At 49.4% G+C, this 18,329-nt stretch overlaps 1 protein-coding gene across 1 annotated transcript in view; it reads left to right on the forward strand.

Moving 5' to 3' along the window:
• Slc4a5 (solute carrier family 4 member 5) overlaps positions 1 to 17,764 on the forward strand; it is a 67,194-nt gene extending 49,430 nt beyond the window's left edge. Inside the window, exons 17-25 of the mRNA XM_051154794.1 lie at positions 507 to 668; positions 1,578 to 1,756; positions 3,203 to 3,275; positions 9,503 to 9,571; positions 10,201 to 10,374; positions 11,090 to 11,239; positions 12,985 to 13,069; positions 14,056 to 14,123; positions 17,555 to 17,764. Coding sequence (XP_051010751.1) covers positions 507 to 668; positions 1,578 to 1,756; positions 3,203 to 3,275; positions 9,503 to 9,571; positions 10,201 to 10,374; positions 11,090 to 11,239; positions 12,985 to 13,069; positions 14,056 to 14,090 — 927 coding nt within the window. The 3' untranslated portion in view covers positions 14,091 to 14,123; positions 17,555 to 17,764. The remainder of the gene's footprint in view (positions 1 to 506; positions 669 to 1,577; positions 1,757 to 3,202; positions 3,276 to 9,502; positions 9,572 to 10,200; positions 10,375 to 11,089; positions 11,240 to 12,984; positions 13,070 to 14,055; positions 14,124 to 17,554) is intronic.
• Positions 17,765 to 18,329: the final 565 nt, after the last annotated feature.

Raw genomic sequence — 18,329 nt, forward strand, 5'->3', positions numbered from 1 at the left:
TTGTGAGCCACCATGTAGTTGCTGGGAATTGAACTCAGGACATTTAGAAAAGCAGACAGTGCTCTTAACCTCTGAGCCATCTCTCCAGCCCCCGTTTGGCTTCTTATAGACAGCTCTCCATGCTCCTTAGACAGTTGGCTTTGCAGAGGTAGCGCTGGGCCCCTGAAATGCTTTGTTCTGTCAGGTCTCATTTCTGCCTTTTGTCTTATTCTGATGAGTGACGACTGCATATGCCCTCCTGGCTGGCCTCTGACCTTCACCTGTTTTCCCCAGGGTGTCGCAGCCCATTGTATTCTGTTTAGTTCTGTAGCCCTGCTACGTCTGCCTCTGTGATGCTCTGTAAAGATGCTCTGTAAAGATGCAGGTACCTAGCATCTTTAAGAGAAAACATCGTAGTTGAAAAGCACCTCCGAATGGGGAAGGGGAAGCAGTGGGTGAGTAGGGGACACAGGCAAGTGTCCAGGACGAGGAAGAGAGGAACAGGCCTCTCCACTTGCTCCACTCAGCCCACACGGCCTGACCGAGGCTGGTTCGTTGCCCCCTTTGGGAAGAACCCTTGGTGGGTATACCCTGCGAGCATCCTGCCCGCCCTGTTGGTGACCATCCTGATCTTCATGGACCAGCAGATCACCGCCGTCATTGTTAACCGGAAAGAGAACAAGCTGAGGGTAAGGCTGAGCCAAAAGCACAGTTGTGGGGATGGAGGAGGGATGCTCTTCCATCCATACTTTTAAAAGTCCCATTTACAGTCTTTTTTTTTTAATGAAAAAAATTTTTTTTTACCTATTACCTCCACAGTTATGTGAAGAGTGGGGACTAACTCTGACATAAGCTCTGGTGCCCCATATTTGATGACCTCCCCTTGGAGGGGAGCCTGGTGGCACTCAAAGAAAGACTAGGCAGACTACCAAGATAAGACTTGTTAGCCTGTGACCATAAAGTGGGGGAGGAGGTCCCCCTCGGACATGGACCTAAGGGAGGCCATTTACAGTCTTTAGGTGAGGGAGATCTGTGCTTAAGCAGGACCAAGGTGACTTAGTCTGAGAACCAGGTGCAAGCCCAGGCTGGGTCTCAGGCACAAGCTCCGTGTAACCCTCAAAACATTTTTCTGGCTTGTGCCACCTGACAGTGAAACTTGGTCACCTCACACATGCCGATGGGTTTAGGCCTAAAATCAGGAGGCAGAGGAATTTCCTCAGCACCCCACTTCCTGGAGCTCCCCTTCCTGCCTGTGTGTCTGAGGGGAGCTGCCTGTGGGAGACTCAAGTCAACCACTCCCTAGCCTAATTTGGACCACTCTAGGTTGGGGGCCCTTATCTGGGAACTACAGAGAGGCTGAGGCCAGCAAGCACCACCTCAGGGCCCAAGGCTGAGCACCCCACATCTGTGGCCCTGACTCAGTTTTTTTTTTTTAAAGACAAGGTAGCAACTAAAGCTACCTTTGGGGCCAATGAGGCCCAAACACTTATCAAGTCCTCAGGGTGGAAGGCAGGGGGAGCCCTTGAACTAGGCTCCACAAAGCGGTTGCTTTGGGAAGGATTAGAATCCCAGAATTTCTCCTGTCCACTGTCCTGCAGAAGGCTGCTGGCTACCATCTGGACCTGTTCTGGGTGGGCCTTCTCATGGCGCTGTGCTCCTTCACGGGGCTCCCCTGGTATGTGGCTGCCACGGTCATCTCCATCGCTCACATCGACAGCCTCAAGATGGAGACAGAGACCAGTGCCCCGGGGGAACAGCCTCAGTTCCTGGGGGTCAGGTACGAGTGGGGGGGAGCAAGGCATGGGTCACCTGAACAGGAGTGGACATCTTAAGGGAAGGGACCCTGTCTCTCCTCAGGGTACTTGGGTAAGAAAGGCTTTCTAAGCCAGGTGGTGGCCTCTAGTCTCAGCACTCAGGAGGCAAAGGCAGGTGGATCACTGTGAGTTCGAGGCCAACCTGGTCTACAAAGCAAGTCTAGGACGGCCAAGATAAAAAAAAGAAAGAAAAAAAAAGAAAGGCTTTCCCTATGACCATTGAAACCACAGCCATAGGAGGAATATTCTGATGGGAAAGAGATGAAAATTCAATTCTATCAGTTCTAAGTGGGACTTATTTCTTATGAGTCTCCAGTAGTAACACATACACACACACACACACACACACACACACACACACACACACACACACTTTTGAGCAATGGTTCTCAACTTCCATAACGCTAAGACCCTTTAATAGAGTTCCTCATATTGTGGTGACCCCCAAACATAAAATCATTTCTTTGCTAATTTATAACTGTATGGATCATAATGTAAATATCTAACATGTGATCCCCTGGTATGTGTCAGGACCCACAGGTTGAGGACCACTGCTCTAGAGTCTCACCCATAGTATGGCCTTTTCTTGCCCTTTCTATGTCCTTCCTCAAGACCCTCTAGAGAGAGGCCTTCCCACAGGTTCCCAGCCTACTCAGTTGCCATACCTCTTGAGAGCCTTCCTGGACCTAGCTGGGATTCCAGCCTGTAGCCCTGGCTTGTCACTTCTGTTCCTTCCGTTTGCTCCTTCATTCCTGCCCCATGTTAGGCCCCAAGCTGGCTCATGCAGGAAATCACATGGTCTGCCCCTTTGGGGCCCCGAAATGGCTACCTTGGGAACTTCTTGTCTTTATGGGTCACATGGACCACCCGGCATGCCTTGAGGGAGACCTCTTTGCTTGGTTGAAGTGCTCCAGACTGGCCAGGGCGAGTCCTCTCCTAGTCCGTAAGGAATCTCCCCAGAGCCCACAGCCATTATCTGAGTTGTGCCAGGGCCTGAAAGTGAAGGAAAACTCCTTGCAGCAACCACTGCGGCCTCCTCTGCCAGCGGTCAGACACCTTCCCAGATCTTCATTAGCTGTGAGTCACAGAAACAGGACACTAAGCACTTTAAAGCCTATAGCCATACCGATATTATCTTGACTGTACTCTGCTCAGGGTATTCATGGCCTGGCTGAATGCTGTCCACACCTGGCCCCCTCACAGTCCCCTGGGCTGGGGCAGGTGCTCCCTGCCTTTCCTAACCAAGTCATCTGGGCCTTAGGCTGCAAGGCAGAGCCCAACTAAGGAACCTTGTAAGTCCATAGCAGTAGACGTACCAAGCTTCAAGTCTAACAGATGAGCTAAGGGGGCTGGGACTGGTCACCGAGTATCTTCCAGGTCACACCTAACTGTGTCCTCATTTCCGCCAGGGAGCAGAGAGTGACTGGAGTCATGGTCTTCATCCTGACAGGCATCTCCGTCTTCCTGGCTCCTATCCTGAAGGTGAGGCTCTGCCTTGTCACTCATAAAGCCTAGGGGTCAGCGGCCAACAGGCCATAGGAAAGGTGAGATGTGACAGGCCAGGGTGTATTTCCTTATCCGTCACTGGCTGTGATGTCACATGGTCTGTTGACATGATTGCTATCATGTCTGCTGTGTTCTGTCATCTTTCTGGAGGACATTCTTCCTCAGGGAGGTCCACAGTGTTCTGTCCCTGCTTATTAGTCACTGACTCCCAGAGCTGGGCCAGTCCACACTGCCACACTTGGGGCCAGTCCACACTGCCACGCTTGGGGCCAGTCCACACTGCCATGCTTGGGGCCAGCCCACACTGCCACGCTTGGGGCCAGTCCACACTGCCACACTTGGGGCCAGCCCACACTGCCACACTTGGGGCCAGTCCACACTGCCTCGGTTGGGGCCAGTCCACACTGCCACGCTTGGGGCCAGTCCACACTGCCACACTTGGGGCCAGTCCACACTGCCTTGGTTGGGGCCAGTCCACACTGCCATGCTTGGGGCCAGTCCACACTGCCTCGGTTGGGGCCAGTCCACACTGCCTCGGTTGGGGCCAGTCCACACTGCCACGCTTGGGGCCAGTCCACACTGCCACGCTTGGGGCCAGTCCACACTGCCACGCTTGGGGCCAGTCCACACTGCCACGCTTGGGGCCAGTCCACACTGCCACGCTTGGGGCCAGTCCACACTGCCACACTTGGGGCCAGTCCACACTGCCACACTTGGGGCCAGTCCACACTGCCACGCTTGGGGCCAGTCCACACTGCCACACTTGGGGCTCACTCCAGATCTTCTTTGCCTGTTTTCTGGATGTAAACCTTGCAAATGAGAACCCACAAGCTCTTCTACAAGCACGTCTCCACTTCTCTGTCTTATGTACCTTGGACACGTGAGTGACTTTTCCCAAAAGCTCAAAACTCCTTTTGCTGCTGTTCCAATGGCTAGAGGACACTATAGCAGGGCTGCATTTGAGGCTGTGTCCCTTAGGAGATTCACTTTCCAGTCAGGAATCGCGTGGTCCTGACGGGTCTCACCACTCTCTGCTCTTTACCACGTTCATGGCCCTTTTCCTTCAGTCAATACCCACATAAGACTTTCCTTCGTGTCTGTGTGTGCACGTGTGTGTGTGTGTGTGTGTAGACTACTCATGGGAAGCCAAAAGTATCAGATTCTCCTGGACTCTTGGGAGGTTGTAAGACACCCAACATGGGTGCTGAGAATTGAACCCAGGTTCCCTGCAAGAGCAGTATGTGTTTTTGACCCCTGAGCCATCTCTCTGGTTTCTCTACCTTTTGTTTGTTTGTTTTTGTTTTTTCGAGACAGGGTTTCTCTGTGTAGCCTTGACTGTCCTGGAGTCACTTTGTAGACCAGGCTGGCCTCGAACTCACATCAATCTGCCTGCCTCTGTCTCCCAAGTGCTGGGATTAAAGGTGTGTGCCACCACTGCCCGGTTGGTTTTTTGTTTTTTGTTTTTTGTTTTTGTTTTTTTCTTTTTGTCTTTTTTGAGATAGGTTCCCACTGAACCTAGAGCACACAAATTTGATTAAGCTGGCCTGCAAGCAAGCCCAATGGTTTCTCTCATCTCTACTGTCACAGTGCTGGGATAGCAAATATGCACCTCTGTACTTGGCCCTGTCGCTTGGATCCTGGGGGTTAAACTCGGAACCTTGTGTTTGGCGTGGCAGCACTTTGCTGACCGAGTCATCTCTGCAGCCCAAGACTTTTCTTTCTATTCAGCTTAGTTCCCTTTTGCAGCCGTTCCTTTACCTTACATTTCAGTCTCTTAAACCAGCTGATTCTGAGGTGACCTTGCAAAGAGCAGAGTGAACAGCCAGATGCACCTGTCTCGCTCACTGTGACAGGTGTTTCTGGCTTGAAAATAGATGCTGGGCACAGCTGACTAGTAGACGGGTCCTTCCACAGAATGTCTCCATTGTGTATAGAATGGATCACACATTGGGAAGGAGTTTTCTGTTCATTTGAAAGTGTGGAGAGCAGGGACTGACTCTGACATGAACTCTGGTGCCCCATATTTGACCACCTCCCCTTGGTGGGGAGGCCTGAGGGCACTCAAAGAAAGAATAAGCAGGCTACCAAGATAAGACTTGATAGCCTATGACCATATAGTGGGGGAGGGGGTCCCTCTTGGTCTATACCTAGGGGAGGGGAGTAGAGTGAAAGCGGGAGGGAGGGAGGAATGGGAGGATACAAGTGATGGGATAACAATTGAGTTGTAATCTGAATAAATTAATAAAATTAAAATAAAAAAGAAAAGAAAAGAAAGTGGCTGTTTGCAGGTCGGTGAGATAGTTCAGCAGGTAAAAGTGCCTGTTGCTGAGCCGCCGGTCTAGTTGGATCCCCTGGACCATATGATGGAAAGAGAGAACCAACTCCCAACAGCTGTCCTCTGACCCTCATATGTGCTCAGTGACCTGCATACATGAACACACACACACACACATACACACATCAAACAATCTGTCAATCCATAAATGGAAAAAATGAATCGAGGCTGGAGAGACTGCTCAGTGGTCAAGAACACTGGTAGCTCTCGCAGAGAACCTGGGTTTGGGTCCCAGCACCACACATCAGTTCACAATCATCTGCAAGAGGGTCTGACACTCTCTTCTAGCCTCAGTGGGCACCAGGCACACAGGTTATGCACATGCATGCATGCAGGCAAAAAACACTCATACACACAAAATAAAAATAAATCTTTTTAAATGAGTATGTTACGCTTTAAAATTAATTCAATGAATACAAATAAAATAAGGTTAAAAAATAGACCTGTAATTTGAGAAAATGAAGCAAAGAGTCATGAGTTCAAGGCCAGCATGTGCTACAGAATGAGTTCCATGCTGGCGTAGGCAAAAAAAAAAAAAAAAAAAAAAAAAAAAAATGCTGCAGTGAAAACTAGGGGAGCAGCACAGTGATAGAATGCCTTCCTAGCACATTTGTGGCCTGGGGTCAGCTGTGGTAGAATGCTCACCTAGCATATGCGAGGCCTGGTGTAGTCCCAAACAATCTAAGAAGCACTTTAATGGTCTCAGGAACGAAACTCAAGGTCTCGTGAACGCTAAACAGTGCTCTGAAGCTGGGCTGTAGCTCTGGACCATAGAACCACTTTCAGTGTGTGTGTGTGTGTTTGTGTGTGTGTGTAAGTGTGTAAGTATGTGTTTTGAACATGTGTGGAGGTCAGAACACAGCTTGTTGGGATCGCTTCTCTTGACACCTTGTGTGTCCGGGCACTGGACTTCTGTTGTCAGGCTTGGCAGTCATTGGTAGACTTAACTTACCCAGCATCTCTCTGACCCAAAGTTGTATTTTAAACCTCCAGGGAATATTCTTATGAAACTGTTTCCAGAAAACCATCATGTGTCAGGCTTAATTCTGTTTGACAAGTGTTTGTGTCAAAAAGCCACTATCCCCCGGTGACAATCTCAGGCTCAGCAATCCAGCCATCCCACACAAGCGTTTTCTGTGCGTTTGAATTGAGCACACAATTGAGCTAGAAAATTCTACTATGGTCTCTATCCTTTTGTTCCACTTCCAATGTGATCAGTCCTTTTATGGGCACATTTATTACATCCTGCATATAGCGACCAGTCTTTCATGCCCATACTTGCGACATCCGGTTTTGCGCTAACATTGTCTGTGTCTAGTCTAGGGCCCACAGCAGTGGAAAGAAAATAATTGAAATGAGGATTGGAGTGGAACTCGGTGGCACAGTTGCGAACCCCCACTCTGGTGAGGAACTGGGCAAACCATAGGCTTTCTGGCTTGAGCATATCAAGGTATGCACCTTCCTGTAAATAAAGGCTTCAAGGGGCTGCAGAGATGGCTCGGTAGCTAAGAGATCTTGCTGCTCTTCTCAAGGATTTGAATTTGGTACCCAGCTCCCACAACAGGCAGCTCATAACCACCTGTAACTCCAATTCCAGAAGATCCAGTCCCCTCTTCTGGCCTCACATGGCGCGCGCGCGCACACACACACACACACACACACACACACACACTAAATAAAAAGGATTTCAAAAGTATTATGTTCTTTGCAGCCAGTGCTGAACAACAGCATCTCTCACAAGAGTTGCAAACCCAGGACATGAGAAAGTTCTACCCCAAGAAACAGAAGCGCGGGTGGGGTGCTGCTGACACGGGGGGCCCTGCCGTGCACACGCAGTCCAACCGCGAGGAGGTTATGAGGAACGCACGGCCCTGATGCTGAGTGTCAGGAGCCTCCCAGGCCTCTGGCTGCTGTGTTTTCAAAGTTTTAGGGTGGTAGCTCAGCTGGTAGAGTGCTTGCTGAGCATGCGTGAGCACGTGGGTCCCCTTCTTGTTCCTGTTCCATGCCAGCATTGCACAACCCAGGCACTGTCTGATATCTAGTGGTGCATGCCTCTAGCCTCTTTGTCTTCTTTATGTTTGATTAATTTTTAAAAAGATTTGTTTTATTAACTGGGTGCAGTGGCACACACCTGTAATCCCAGCACTCTGGAAGGCAGAGGCGGGTGGACCACTGTGAGTTCGAGGCCAGCCTGGTCTATAAACTGAGTCCAGGACAGCTAAGGCTGCACAGAGAAATGCTGTCTTGAAAACCCAAGTGCGGGGGTTGGGGGGGGGCGGAGAAAAAGGGAAAATTATTTGTTCTATTTTTACTTTTGGGTATGTGTATATGTCTGTGTGAGTGTCTGCCCTGTTTGTTTGGGTGCCATCAGAAGCCAGAGGAGGACACTGGGTCACCCTGAGCTGCAATTATAGGCAGCTGTGAGCCACCCAACGCGAGTGCTGAGAGCAGAGCTCTCAGGTGCTAGGATTGCAAAGATGAGCTGCCACACCAGCCTGTGATTATGCTTTATTTAAGATTTTCTTTCAATTGCTCCTATACTTTGGAGTGCAGTTTGCCCAGTGTTAACCTCTTGGCTTTGTATGTTGTTTTATAATTAGGACATTTTTCACAAGTCATGTGTTAACAGGAAGATTCAAGGTCCATCTAACTTCTTAACTTTTAGCTCAAATGCCTTGGCATTGAAGTCTACAGTATCTAGACCCAAATCTTTCTTTAGTGCTTAAACATTGAGCAGTCTAACTTAAAAGAGATCGCTTGCTTGGATGTCTTTTTGTTTGTTTGTTTGCGTTTGTGTTTTGAGACAGGGTTTCTCTTCATAGCCTTGAGTGTCCCGGACTCACTTTGTAGACCAGGCTGACCTCGAACTCACAGAGATCTGCCTACATCTGCCTCCCTGAGTGCTGGGATTAAAGGCATGTGCCACCTCACCTGGACTTCCTTGGATGCCTTTAATGCTCTTTTTCTTTTAAACATTTATTTTATTTTTTAAAACTATGTGCGTGTGTGTCTGTGTGTGGATATCTGCACATGAATGCGGGTGTCTGTGGAGAGGCAGGAAGAGGGCATGAGATCCCCTGGGAGCCGCCTGATGTGGGTGCTGGTGCTCCTAACTGCTGAGCATCCGCCCGCTCCAGCCCGTCTCAACATTCTTCCACGGCACCTGCAAGCTAGGCAGCCCGTATTGGTATCAAACTTTGTGCTTGCCAAAGTGTTCTCCTGGGACCACTCAAGAGCAAGGCAGGCTCAGCCTTGGTTCAGCAATGAGTACAGGCACAGAGAAAGGAAAAAACAAACAAACAAAAAACAGAAATACAGCCTAGATAGGTGGTAGAAAGAAGGCTTTTGAAGATTTGGGATGATGGTTGGGAGATAGTATAAATAATATGGCTCTATTTCTGAAAAAAGCAAGCAAACTGTTGCCCTTGTTTGCAAGGGAGGGTGCTCACTAAATCCTCGGGGGCGAGTGGTGACCCGTGTGCCTTACTTTTTAGAATGCTGTCTGTAGCATGCGTCTTCTGTTTCTCCCTCTTGCTCAGCTCACCAAGGGTCCCAGACCCTTCAGTGAGTCAGCTGAGGCAGAAGTGGGGAGGGTCTGGTGGGACTCAGTAGTGATCACTCTGTGGGGCCCTTCCTCTTCCTGGAAGGAATAACCCACATCACATAGGTTCTGAGTGGCCGGGAGAGCAGCTGCAGTACTGTCCCACCCTCATGGGGCTCCCCCATGTCCTCTGGCTCCAGATCTGCTCTTGGACCCTCGCCTCCTTCAAAGTCCCTCTCTCCATCACTCTCTGTGGTTGGCTAACACCCCTGTCCATCACCAGATAGCAAGGAGCCCCCGCAGCCCACACCTCTGCTCTCATTTCAGTACATCCCCATGCCAGTGCTCTACGGCGTCTTCCTGTACATGGGCGTGGCCTCCCTGAATGGCATCCAGGTAAGGTTGTATCCTCCCCAGGCTAATATGACCTAGAGTCGGAACTTCATGCTTAGTCATGCACTACCAAGATTCTAAATGCTTTCTGTCCCAGTTCCATAAGAAAATAATGATAATGATGCTATTTCTATTGACTATACCAACAAAATGACTGTACCAGGTACTTGACAGATATCATATGTTCTGTGTGATCCCCCCTGGATCCCCATTTTACAGGTGGAGAAGCTGAGGCTGAGAATTTAAAGGCCAGGTCGAGTCAACTCTGATGAACCTTCCCGCCTCACTTCCCTAAAGCTAGTCTACCAAGGAAAAGATTTCGTTTTTGTTCTGATTTGCTACGAGGCCAGGGCCTCAGGCAGTGTGTGCTATTGTTAAAAGTTGCTTTTCTCTTAACTATGGACTGTGTTCATGTTCCTTAGTCACTATCTCCAGGCTGTTTCCTACATCCACTGCTCAGGGCCCCTTCCCTGTTATACATGCCTAGGTACCACTAGTCTGTCATAGGCCCCGTTAGGAGTCCCCTCTCCGAGACCCCACCAGACCATCACTTCCCCTACTCCTATAGCCCAGTAGGCCTTTGGCCCTGGAGATTGACCTCCCGTTTGAGTCCTATGCCATATTCTTGCCAGTTCTGGGAACGCTGTAAGCTCTTCCTCATGCCAGCCAAGCACCAGCCAGACCACGCCTTCCTGCGCCACGTGCCCCTCCGCCGGATCCACCTGTTCACCCTGGTGCAGATCCTCTGCCTGGCACTGCTCTGGACCCTCAAGTCATCCGTAGCTGCTATCATCTTCCCCGTCATGGTGAGGAGGGAGTGGGCCTCTTTGGTGCTCGGCAGTGCCCGCCAGGAGGTTCAGTGCCAGCGAGCAGGGAAGGGTGCCAGAGGAACAGCACCCCGCAGGGACAGCCCATATGCTGAGGTCGAGGCAAAAGTCACCCAACCTCCCCTGGTGGGCAGGTGGGAGGGGGCGGGACGAGAGAAGCCGGACAAAGCAGAAAACCAAAGCTCCCAGTGTTGAAATGGAAGTAAAGTTTTCACTGGGCAACACGACTGCGTTAGAAAAGATAAATGGTTCATGAGGGGACAGAAACCATCCTCAAAGATTCAAGAACTTAAGAATGTATACTGGGGCCAGGTGGTGGTGGTGGCGCACGCCTTTAATCCCAGCACTCGGGAGGCAGAGGCAGGCGAATTGCTGTGAGTTCAAGGCCAGCCTGGTCTGCAAAGTAAGTCCAGGACATCCAAGGCTACACAGAGAAACCCTGTCTCAAAAAACCAAAAAAAAAAAAAAAAAAAAAAAAAAAAGAATGTTCCCAGGTGGCACTGGCTGGTAGTCCTGGCACTAGAGATGCTGAGATCTGTAGAACTTGCTGGCTAGTTAGTCTTGGGGACACCAGAATGGCTGCAAAGACCACAAATGGCCCCTGACCTCAGCCAACTGGGGAGAAAACACAAACTCACGGTTTTCTCCGAGCTCCCACGAAGCTTCAACCTTTTTGCCCGTCTTCCCACCCCAGATCTTGGGCCTTATCATTGTTCGAAGGCTCCTGGACTTGGTTTTCTCTCAGCATGACCTGGCCTGGATTGACAATATCCTCCCGGAGACAGACAAAAAGAAGAAGAGAAGGAAAGGGGTCCATGAAAACACTGATGAGGAAATGGGGACGGTGAGCAGCCTGGGCTGAGGGCAGAGGCAGAGGGGTTCTCAGTGTCTGCCAGGGTGAGGGGTGGCCTTTCGCGTGGATGGCAGCAGCACCTGGATTCCGGGTGAGTGGCCCTGGGAACGAGCTTGGCTTGGATCTACATATGGGGTCTTAGGGATAGATGTGGGAGAAACGTGTGTCTTCACTGAAAACAGAATGATCACCTGGTTGTTCCGCCTGCACCTTTCCTCTGTATCCCAGCACTAAAATACTCTGGGAGCTGAGAGTCAAGGAGATAGTTCACACCGTCCAGTAAGCATCAAAACATCAGGCAGGAAGAGTTTCTGATTCAAACACTCATTACCAATGATGACAACTCCTCCCCGGAGGGAACAAGGCCTCCCAAGATGGAAACACAGCCAACTGTCTAAGAGAATTAAGAACACCCATTCCTACTGTGTCCCTGCCGTCTCCTGAGGCCGTCCATGCCCAGTTCTCAGCCCCCCCCCCACTCCCACCCCGCCCCGCCCCAATTTGACTCAAACCCATAACCTTCATCTACCTTCATGTAGGGATCTCACTCTTTGCAAATAACAACTGTTCACAGGGAGATCCTTGCCAACTGGTGAGCAGTGTGTAAACCAGACTTTCCCAGCCTTAACTGCTGTCTTCTTTCAGGAGGAAAGAGAGCTCTCAGATTTATTTCAGGTGCTTTGATGAAGGAGGAGCGTTCTGGGGCTGAGGAGATAGCTCAGTTGGCAGGGCGTTTGCCTAACATGCATGAAGCTCTGGGTTCTGTTGCTAGCACCTTATAAACCAGGCATGGTCATGCATACCTGCCATCCCAACGCGAGCGATGCCCTTGAGTTTCTGACCCTCTTGTCTCCACCCACTGCAATAGTACCTGGCAAAGAGAGCTGGCATCTCTGTTGGTCTTGGGTGCTGAGACCCCCATCAGCACCCCAATTCAAGGGCATCCCCAGGCATATAGTGAGTTTGGGGGCAGCCTATGGAGAAAGGAAGGAAGGAAGGAGGGAGGGAGGGAGGGAGGGAGGGAGGGAGGGTTACAGTCCAAGTGTCTTAATTTTAGGATTAATTATTTTTAATTATGCATGCATGTGTTAGGGTATATGTATGTGGCTATGTACATGTGAGTGCAAGTGACTGCATGTATGTCTATATGAGGGTGTTGGATCCCATGGAACTGGAATTACAGACAGTTGTGAGCTGCCATGTGGGTGCTGGGAATTGAACCTGGGTCCTCTAGAAGAACAACCAATGCTCTTAGCCCCTGAGCCATCTCTCCAGCCCCTCACTGTCTTTTAAAGACAAATGCTATTTCTTTGGTTTCTTCAGTAAACATCTGAGTAACTCCTGTGTGACAGGAATTACTCCAGGTCTGAGGTAAAACATTTATGCATTTTACAATTCATATACTCAGTGGAAGAATGAGATTCAAGTCACATAAACCTTTCTTATAAGTGCCTTTATGGCAATATTGCTACAGTGTGAGTCACTCACAGTGACTGCTTACACTGCAGATTAAACTCTTCAGGAAGACGTTCCTGGCTGAATTCCTTCCTGTCTCCTGGGCACTAGAACAGTGGGTAACTGTGTCATGGTGTCTTGGTAGGCCTGAGTGTTTGCCGCAGCCTCACTTCTTGGTCTGAGCGGAAAGAAAATGGTGGCTCAAACACTGTGTGTGTGCATCTTCTGTTCAATGAGGTGTTGTGTTGGTGTTTATCTACTTTCCCACTGTTTTTCTCCAGCCCCAGTTCCTCCCTCCCTCAGTTATAACGATCCCTATGGAAAGTGTTCCATCTGACCCACAAAACGGTATCCACTGCATTGCCAGTAAGTAAAGGACTTCTGTCTGTCTCTCTCCCGGCCTGCTCACCACTGATCTTCCATCTACTCCCCTAATGGACGCTCCCTTGTAGCTCAGTGTTCTAATTGCTTTAGATGCCAAGGATTCCTGCATCAGGGAGAAAGAAATATGACTTGCCATAAGCATAGGAACTTACCCATATGGAGAAGCCACCCTCAAAAGAGTTTCCTCTAAATCTTCACTTTAGACAAACCCCCATTCCCAATTTTCCTTAGGCTCTGCTGGTCTTCTCCTTCCTTTAGAACACATCTGTCCAAACGTGGCCCCTGAGCCTCCCACATTTTCCTGGGGTTGTGATGCCTGAGAGCCCCAGACAGGGCTAAGCGTTCCATATTAGAAAGACAGCCATCTGGATGACCCCCAGCCCCGAGATTAGGCTGTGATGCTGTGAAAAACCCAGGCACCTGCCAGGTGGCAGGGAGGTTGTTTGGGAAGGATCAGCTTTTGCTCGTTGAAGACCTTTCTAGACCTTTTGTATCCTCAAATCTGACCTCAGGGATAGATAGTCCAACCTGTGCTTGCAGTCTTCTGCAAGATGCAGTGGATCCCTGGTCCCGAGGCTCCTATCACAGGACTTGTCACTTTCCTTAAAGACAGGTCGGGTGTGGGTGGCCGGTACATCCTGCCAGCACCCTCAGGGGACCCTCGAGGACTCTCCATCATAGCACAAGGTCACTTGAGGTTCCTTCCTTTGCCGCCCCACTTTCTGTCATTCTCTGTATGCCTTCCCCGTGCCTCCTTCCTTCTTTACCAGCTAGGAGCCAGCCCCCTGTATGAGGGATTGAGCCGGAAGCCACCCATCTCTGTGAGACCCCAGTGTTCCTCCTGTGCAGTGTGCACTGCAGGGTTGGAGGGGCAGGAAACAAGGATGGTGAGGAGGTTGCGGGGACCTAGAATGTCCCCCTGTACCCTGCTGGACCTGCTCACTGCTGGCATTTCTGTCTCCTTCCAGGAAAAAGATCTTCCAGTTGGAGTTACTCACTCTGACTCTTCCTTCAGTGGCTCAGAACTGGACCGAAGGTAAATGCTGAAGTTATTTCTATGAAACTGCGTTTGTGTCTCAGTTTCTCCCCCAACCCGGCTATCACACAAATAATTGAGATGTCATAATATTATTTTAACAAGCTTCACAGCATAAAATCTGAGAAATTATTACACTATTCTTAACCCTCTAAGCTAATTTGGTTTCCTCCCAAAGTGCAGATACTTGTTTCCTGTTCCAGTGCGCTCTCTCTCTCTCTCTCTCTCTCTCTCTCTCTCTCTCTCTCTCTCTCTCTCTCTCTCTCTCTCCTGGACTCCTCCCACCACCGGATCCCCTACTTCCTCCTCTAACTCCTCCCCCTGGCTGGCAGGAAGTCCAGCCCTATCTCTCCCCTGCTCAGAGATTGGCTGTAAGCTGCTTTATTGGCATACCAGGGGACAGTTGGGGAGCAGTGTTTACATAACATTGAAACAGGAGACTCTCAGAACAAGGATTACAACCAGATTTGGGGAGGCCACAGAAATCAGCATTTGAATTACACAATAACCTTATGCCTACGGGTAAAAGCTGCTGGGGTACTTTTCTGTTTCATATGCATGGGTGCGGGCTTATTGATTGGGCCATGGAAGACTCATCCATGCATACACTCATAAAGGAATGACTCTTTCCCCCAGCAGCCATAAACTGCACGCAGCTTCTCAGTTAAGGGCGGGTCCTCGTGTTAAGTGCACCCTTGCGTGTCAGACAAGAGACTAGGCAATAGCTGAAGACTTAGGGGCCCAGGTGATGATGAGCAGTCTGGTTGTGGCGATTAAGTAATAAATGTGTGTTCTCATTGACACGAACCTGGCTTCAGTGCACAGAGGAATTCAACTTTAGAAAAGGAACATACTGCAAAATATTGCATAGAAGACTGAAAGTCAACACAGGACGAAAGAAACCAGCATAGACAACAGTGAAAGCATAACTTGATTATCCGTTACTGGAAGCTTGGGTAGATCTATTCAAAGGATCAAAACACAAGGTACTCTAAGGAGTAAAAACAACAGTGGGTTAGTTTGATCACAGGTCAGAAAAAGGACTAAGGAAAGCCGATTAGAAAGTAAAGATTAAGCAGAGAGAGGAACATTTGGGGAAAGAACTAGGGAGGTCAACTCATGGTTAGAGAGCTTGCCTAGCATGTGAAAAGCCCTGGGTTCAGTCCCCAGAAGGTTATGAAGTCAGGAATGTGGGTACGTGTCTACAGTCCCAGCACTGAGGAAGCCGAGCCAGCAGGATCAAGAGCTCAAGGCCATCATTTGCTGTGGAGCAAGTTCCAAGGCCAGCCTGGGTTATATGAGACCCTACCTCAGGAAAAAAAAAAAAATTTAAGGTCCAGATGCCAGGAGCCCTCATACCAATGGGATGCCCTGGTGTCTTGATGAGATGCCATGGATGAAGAGAGTCTTGCATGCAGCAGGTCCTGGACATGGCTCAAGCTGCTTGGGTGTCACCCTGTTAGGGTGTGTGGGTGCCTGTAGAGGCCAGAGAGGACATCAGATCCCCCAGAACTGCAGTTACAGGTGGTTAGGAGCCACCAACATGGGTGCAAGAGCCCCCTTCTGCAATGACAAGTGCTCTTAACCACTGAGCCATCCCCCCCAAATACATCTTTAAATTAAAAAAAAAAAAGTTTATATTAAGTCAAACTTCTAACCATTTCATCTGCAGGCAAGGGCCTAGAACAAGATAGGGACTTAAAAAAAAAAACCAAACTATTAAATTACCCAGAGCCACAGAACAAGTTCATAAATGCAAAGAATTTTGGTTCACTAGAGATGGGGCTTGCCATATGCACTAGTGTTTCCCCAAATCTATGAAAGCAAATAGAAGTAAAGGCGTTCTCTCCAGAGAAGACAGAGCTCAGTGACGGCACCTGGCTGGCCACAGATGAAGCCTCAGTGCTGGAGGGGCGGGGCTGAGAGGCGGAGGGCTGGGGAGATGGCCTGCAGGCTGGCAGCTTTCCCAGAGGACCCAAGTTTGGGTCCTAGCACCCACACGGCAGCTTAGAACCATTTGTAATTCCAGTTCTGGGTGATCTGAACCCCTCTTCTGGACTCCCAGGCACAAGGAGCACACAGACATACATGAAGGCAAACACATACATAAGATAGTGTGTTTTTAAAAGCCTTCCAGGCATGAGGTGCCCTACTTGGGGTTACAGACTTGTTGTGCAGACAAAGGCACAGCACCATGTGTAAGAAGAAACATGGGCACACGTAAAGGCCAGGAAGACCTGCCTGATGCCCACTGGGCCAGAGCAGAGGAGGAAAGACCAGAACAGGCCGTGTGAACAGGCCTAAGGCAACATTTGAAAAGCGCGCATACAGGCATTGATGGGCAATCAAACTAGCGGGCTCTGTGTGCCATGCTGTGCATTCTGGATGCTGTCCTCTGACCAACGAGAGCAGAACAGTCAGGTTTATGATTCAGGAAGTTGGGTTTGGCACCCATGGGAATAGGTTAAAACAGGCTGAGACCAGTTCAGTGACTACAGCTGAAAGCCCAGCGGATAGAGGACACTTGATTCTCTGGATGTACAGTTCATGCCTTTGTGAGAGGCAGAGACAAGGGGATCAAGAAGTCAAGGTCATTCTTAGCTACAAAGAAAGTTTGAGGCTACATGAGACCCTGTATCAAAAGACAAACAAACGACTGGAGAGATGGCTCAATGGAAAGAGCACTGGCCACTCTTCCGGAGGACCCAGGTTCAATTCCCAGCACCCACATGGCAACACACAATTGTCTGTAACTCCTGTTCCAGGGGATCCGACACCTTCACATAAACATACATTCAGTCAGAACCACCAATGTACATAAAATAAAAATCAAATAAAAACCAAACCAAAAAAGGCCAGCAAGATGACGTAGTAAGCAAAGGCACTTGCCACCAAACCTGGTGACCTGAGTTCAAAGAAATAGTGGGCCATTCCTTTAATCCAAGCAAGCATTTGGGAGGCAGTCTCTGCAAGTTCAAGGTTAACCTGTTCTACACAATGTGATCCTTCTGGGAAAACAAAATACAACATGATTGGAGTTTAATCCCTGGGACCCACATGGTGGAAGAAAATAATCAACTCCTGCATTGTCCTCCGACATCCATTCTTGTACCCCAAAACACCCATAAATAAATACATGCAATAGATCATTTTTCTGAGACAGAGTCTCACTTATGTAGGTAGCCCAGACTGGTCTTTAACTTGGATTCACCATTTTCTGCTTCCTGGCTTGTAAGAATTGTGTTTAAAAAAAAAAAAAGCTTGCATGCATGTGATGCCGTGCACAGACATACATGCAAATGCCCACACACATAATATTTTTTTTAAGTTGAGAGAATAGAGCTTTTCCATCCTAGCCCTGCTCTGCGGCTGGTGGCGAACACACCCGTGACTAGATAACTCATTCCTTCCTCCTGCTTTGTCCTGCTCAGCATCACCTTGCACTTCAAAATCTCTTGCCCGGCGTCACCGGCTTTCAGCTACCCACGGAGTCCAGTCTTCACGGTGCCGCAGGTGAAGATAGAGATGGAGTCCAACCTCAACCTCACAGACGAGGACTATGGGAGAGAGGTGGGGGTGCGTGGGGAGACCACCCTCTAACACAGCGCTGCTCTTCGGGGCTGGGGGCAGGGTGAAGGCTGGCCCTGGCTTCATCTAGAGCATGTGGGTCAAGCGCTTCATATGTTTCCGTACCCATAGCCCGGGTAGACAACTGGAGACCTTCCAGGGGCATCCAGCATAGGCACAAAGCTCCCCTCCCCCTCCCTCTGCAGTTACTCAAATATCCAGAACAGAGCCCCAACACAGATACACCCCTTCTTCTCAAAAGAATAAAAATGGTTTCCAAAGTTTCAAGGAAGATAAAGGGTCAGCGGTGGACTTATATTTAAAATATATACCGATTTAGGGTCTTCTATTTAAAATAAACATCAATTTAGTGTCGTTTAAAGGTCAGATTGAAGTCTAAATGACTTGAAGCTGAGTGTTCTGCAGGTTTGTGTGTTAGGGAAGAGCCAGGAGTCCCATCTCCCACCTCCTGCTTGGAGTCCTCTGTACAGTGGGGCCTGGCTCTGTAGTGTGTCTGGGCCTTCCCCACACTGAGAAGCCAGCTGTAAAATTATCAGTGGAAGAACCTGTGTATGGTTGGATTGTTTCTGTTCGAGACAGGTGCTCACTATGTGCCCCCAGGGCCCCAAAAACTCCCTA

Source organism: Acomys russatus, chromosome 13 (genome assembly GCF_903995435.1).
Source record: "Acomys russatus chromosome 13, mAcoRus1.1, whole genome shotgun sequence".
Taxonomy (NCBI): Eukaryota; Metazoa; Chordata; class Mammalia; order Rodentia; family Muridae; genus Acomys; species Acomys russatus.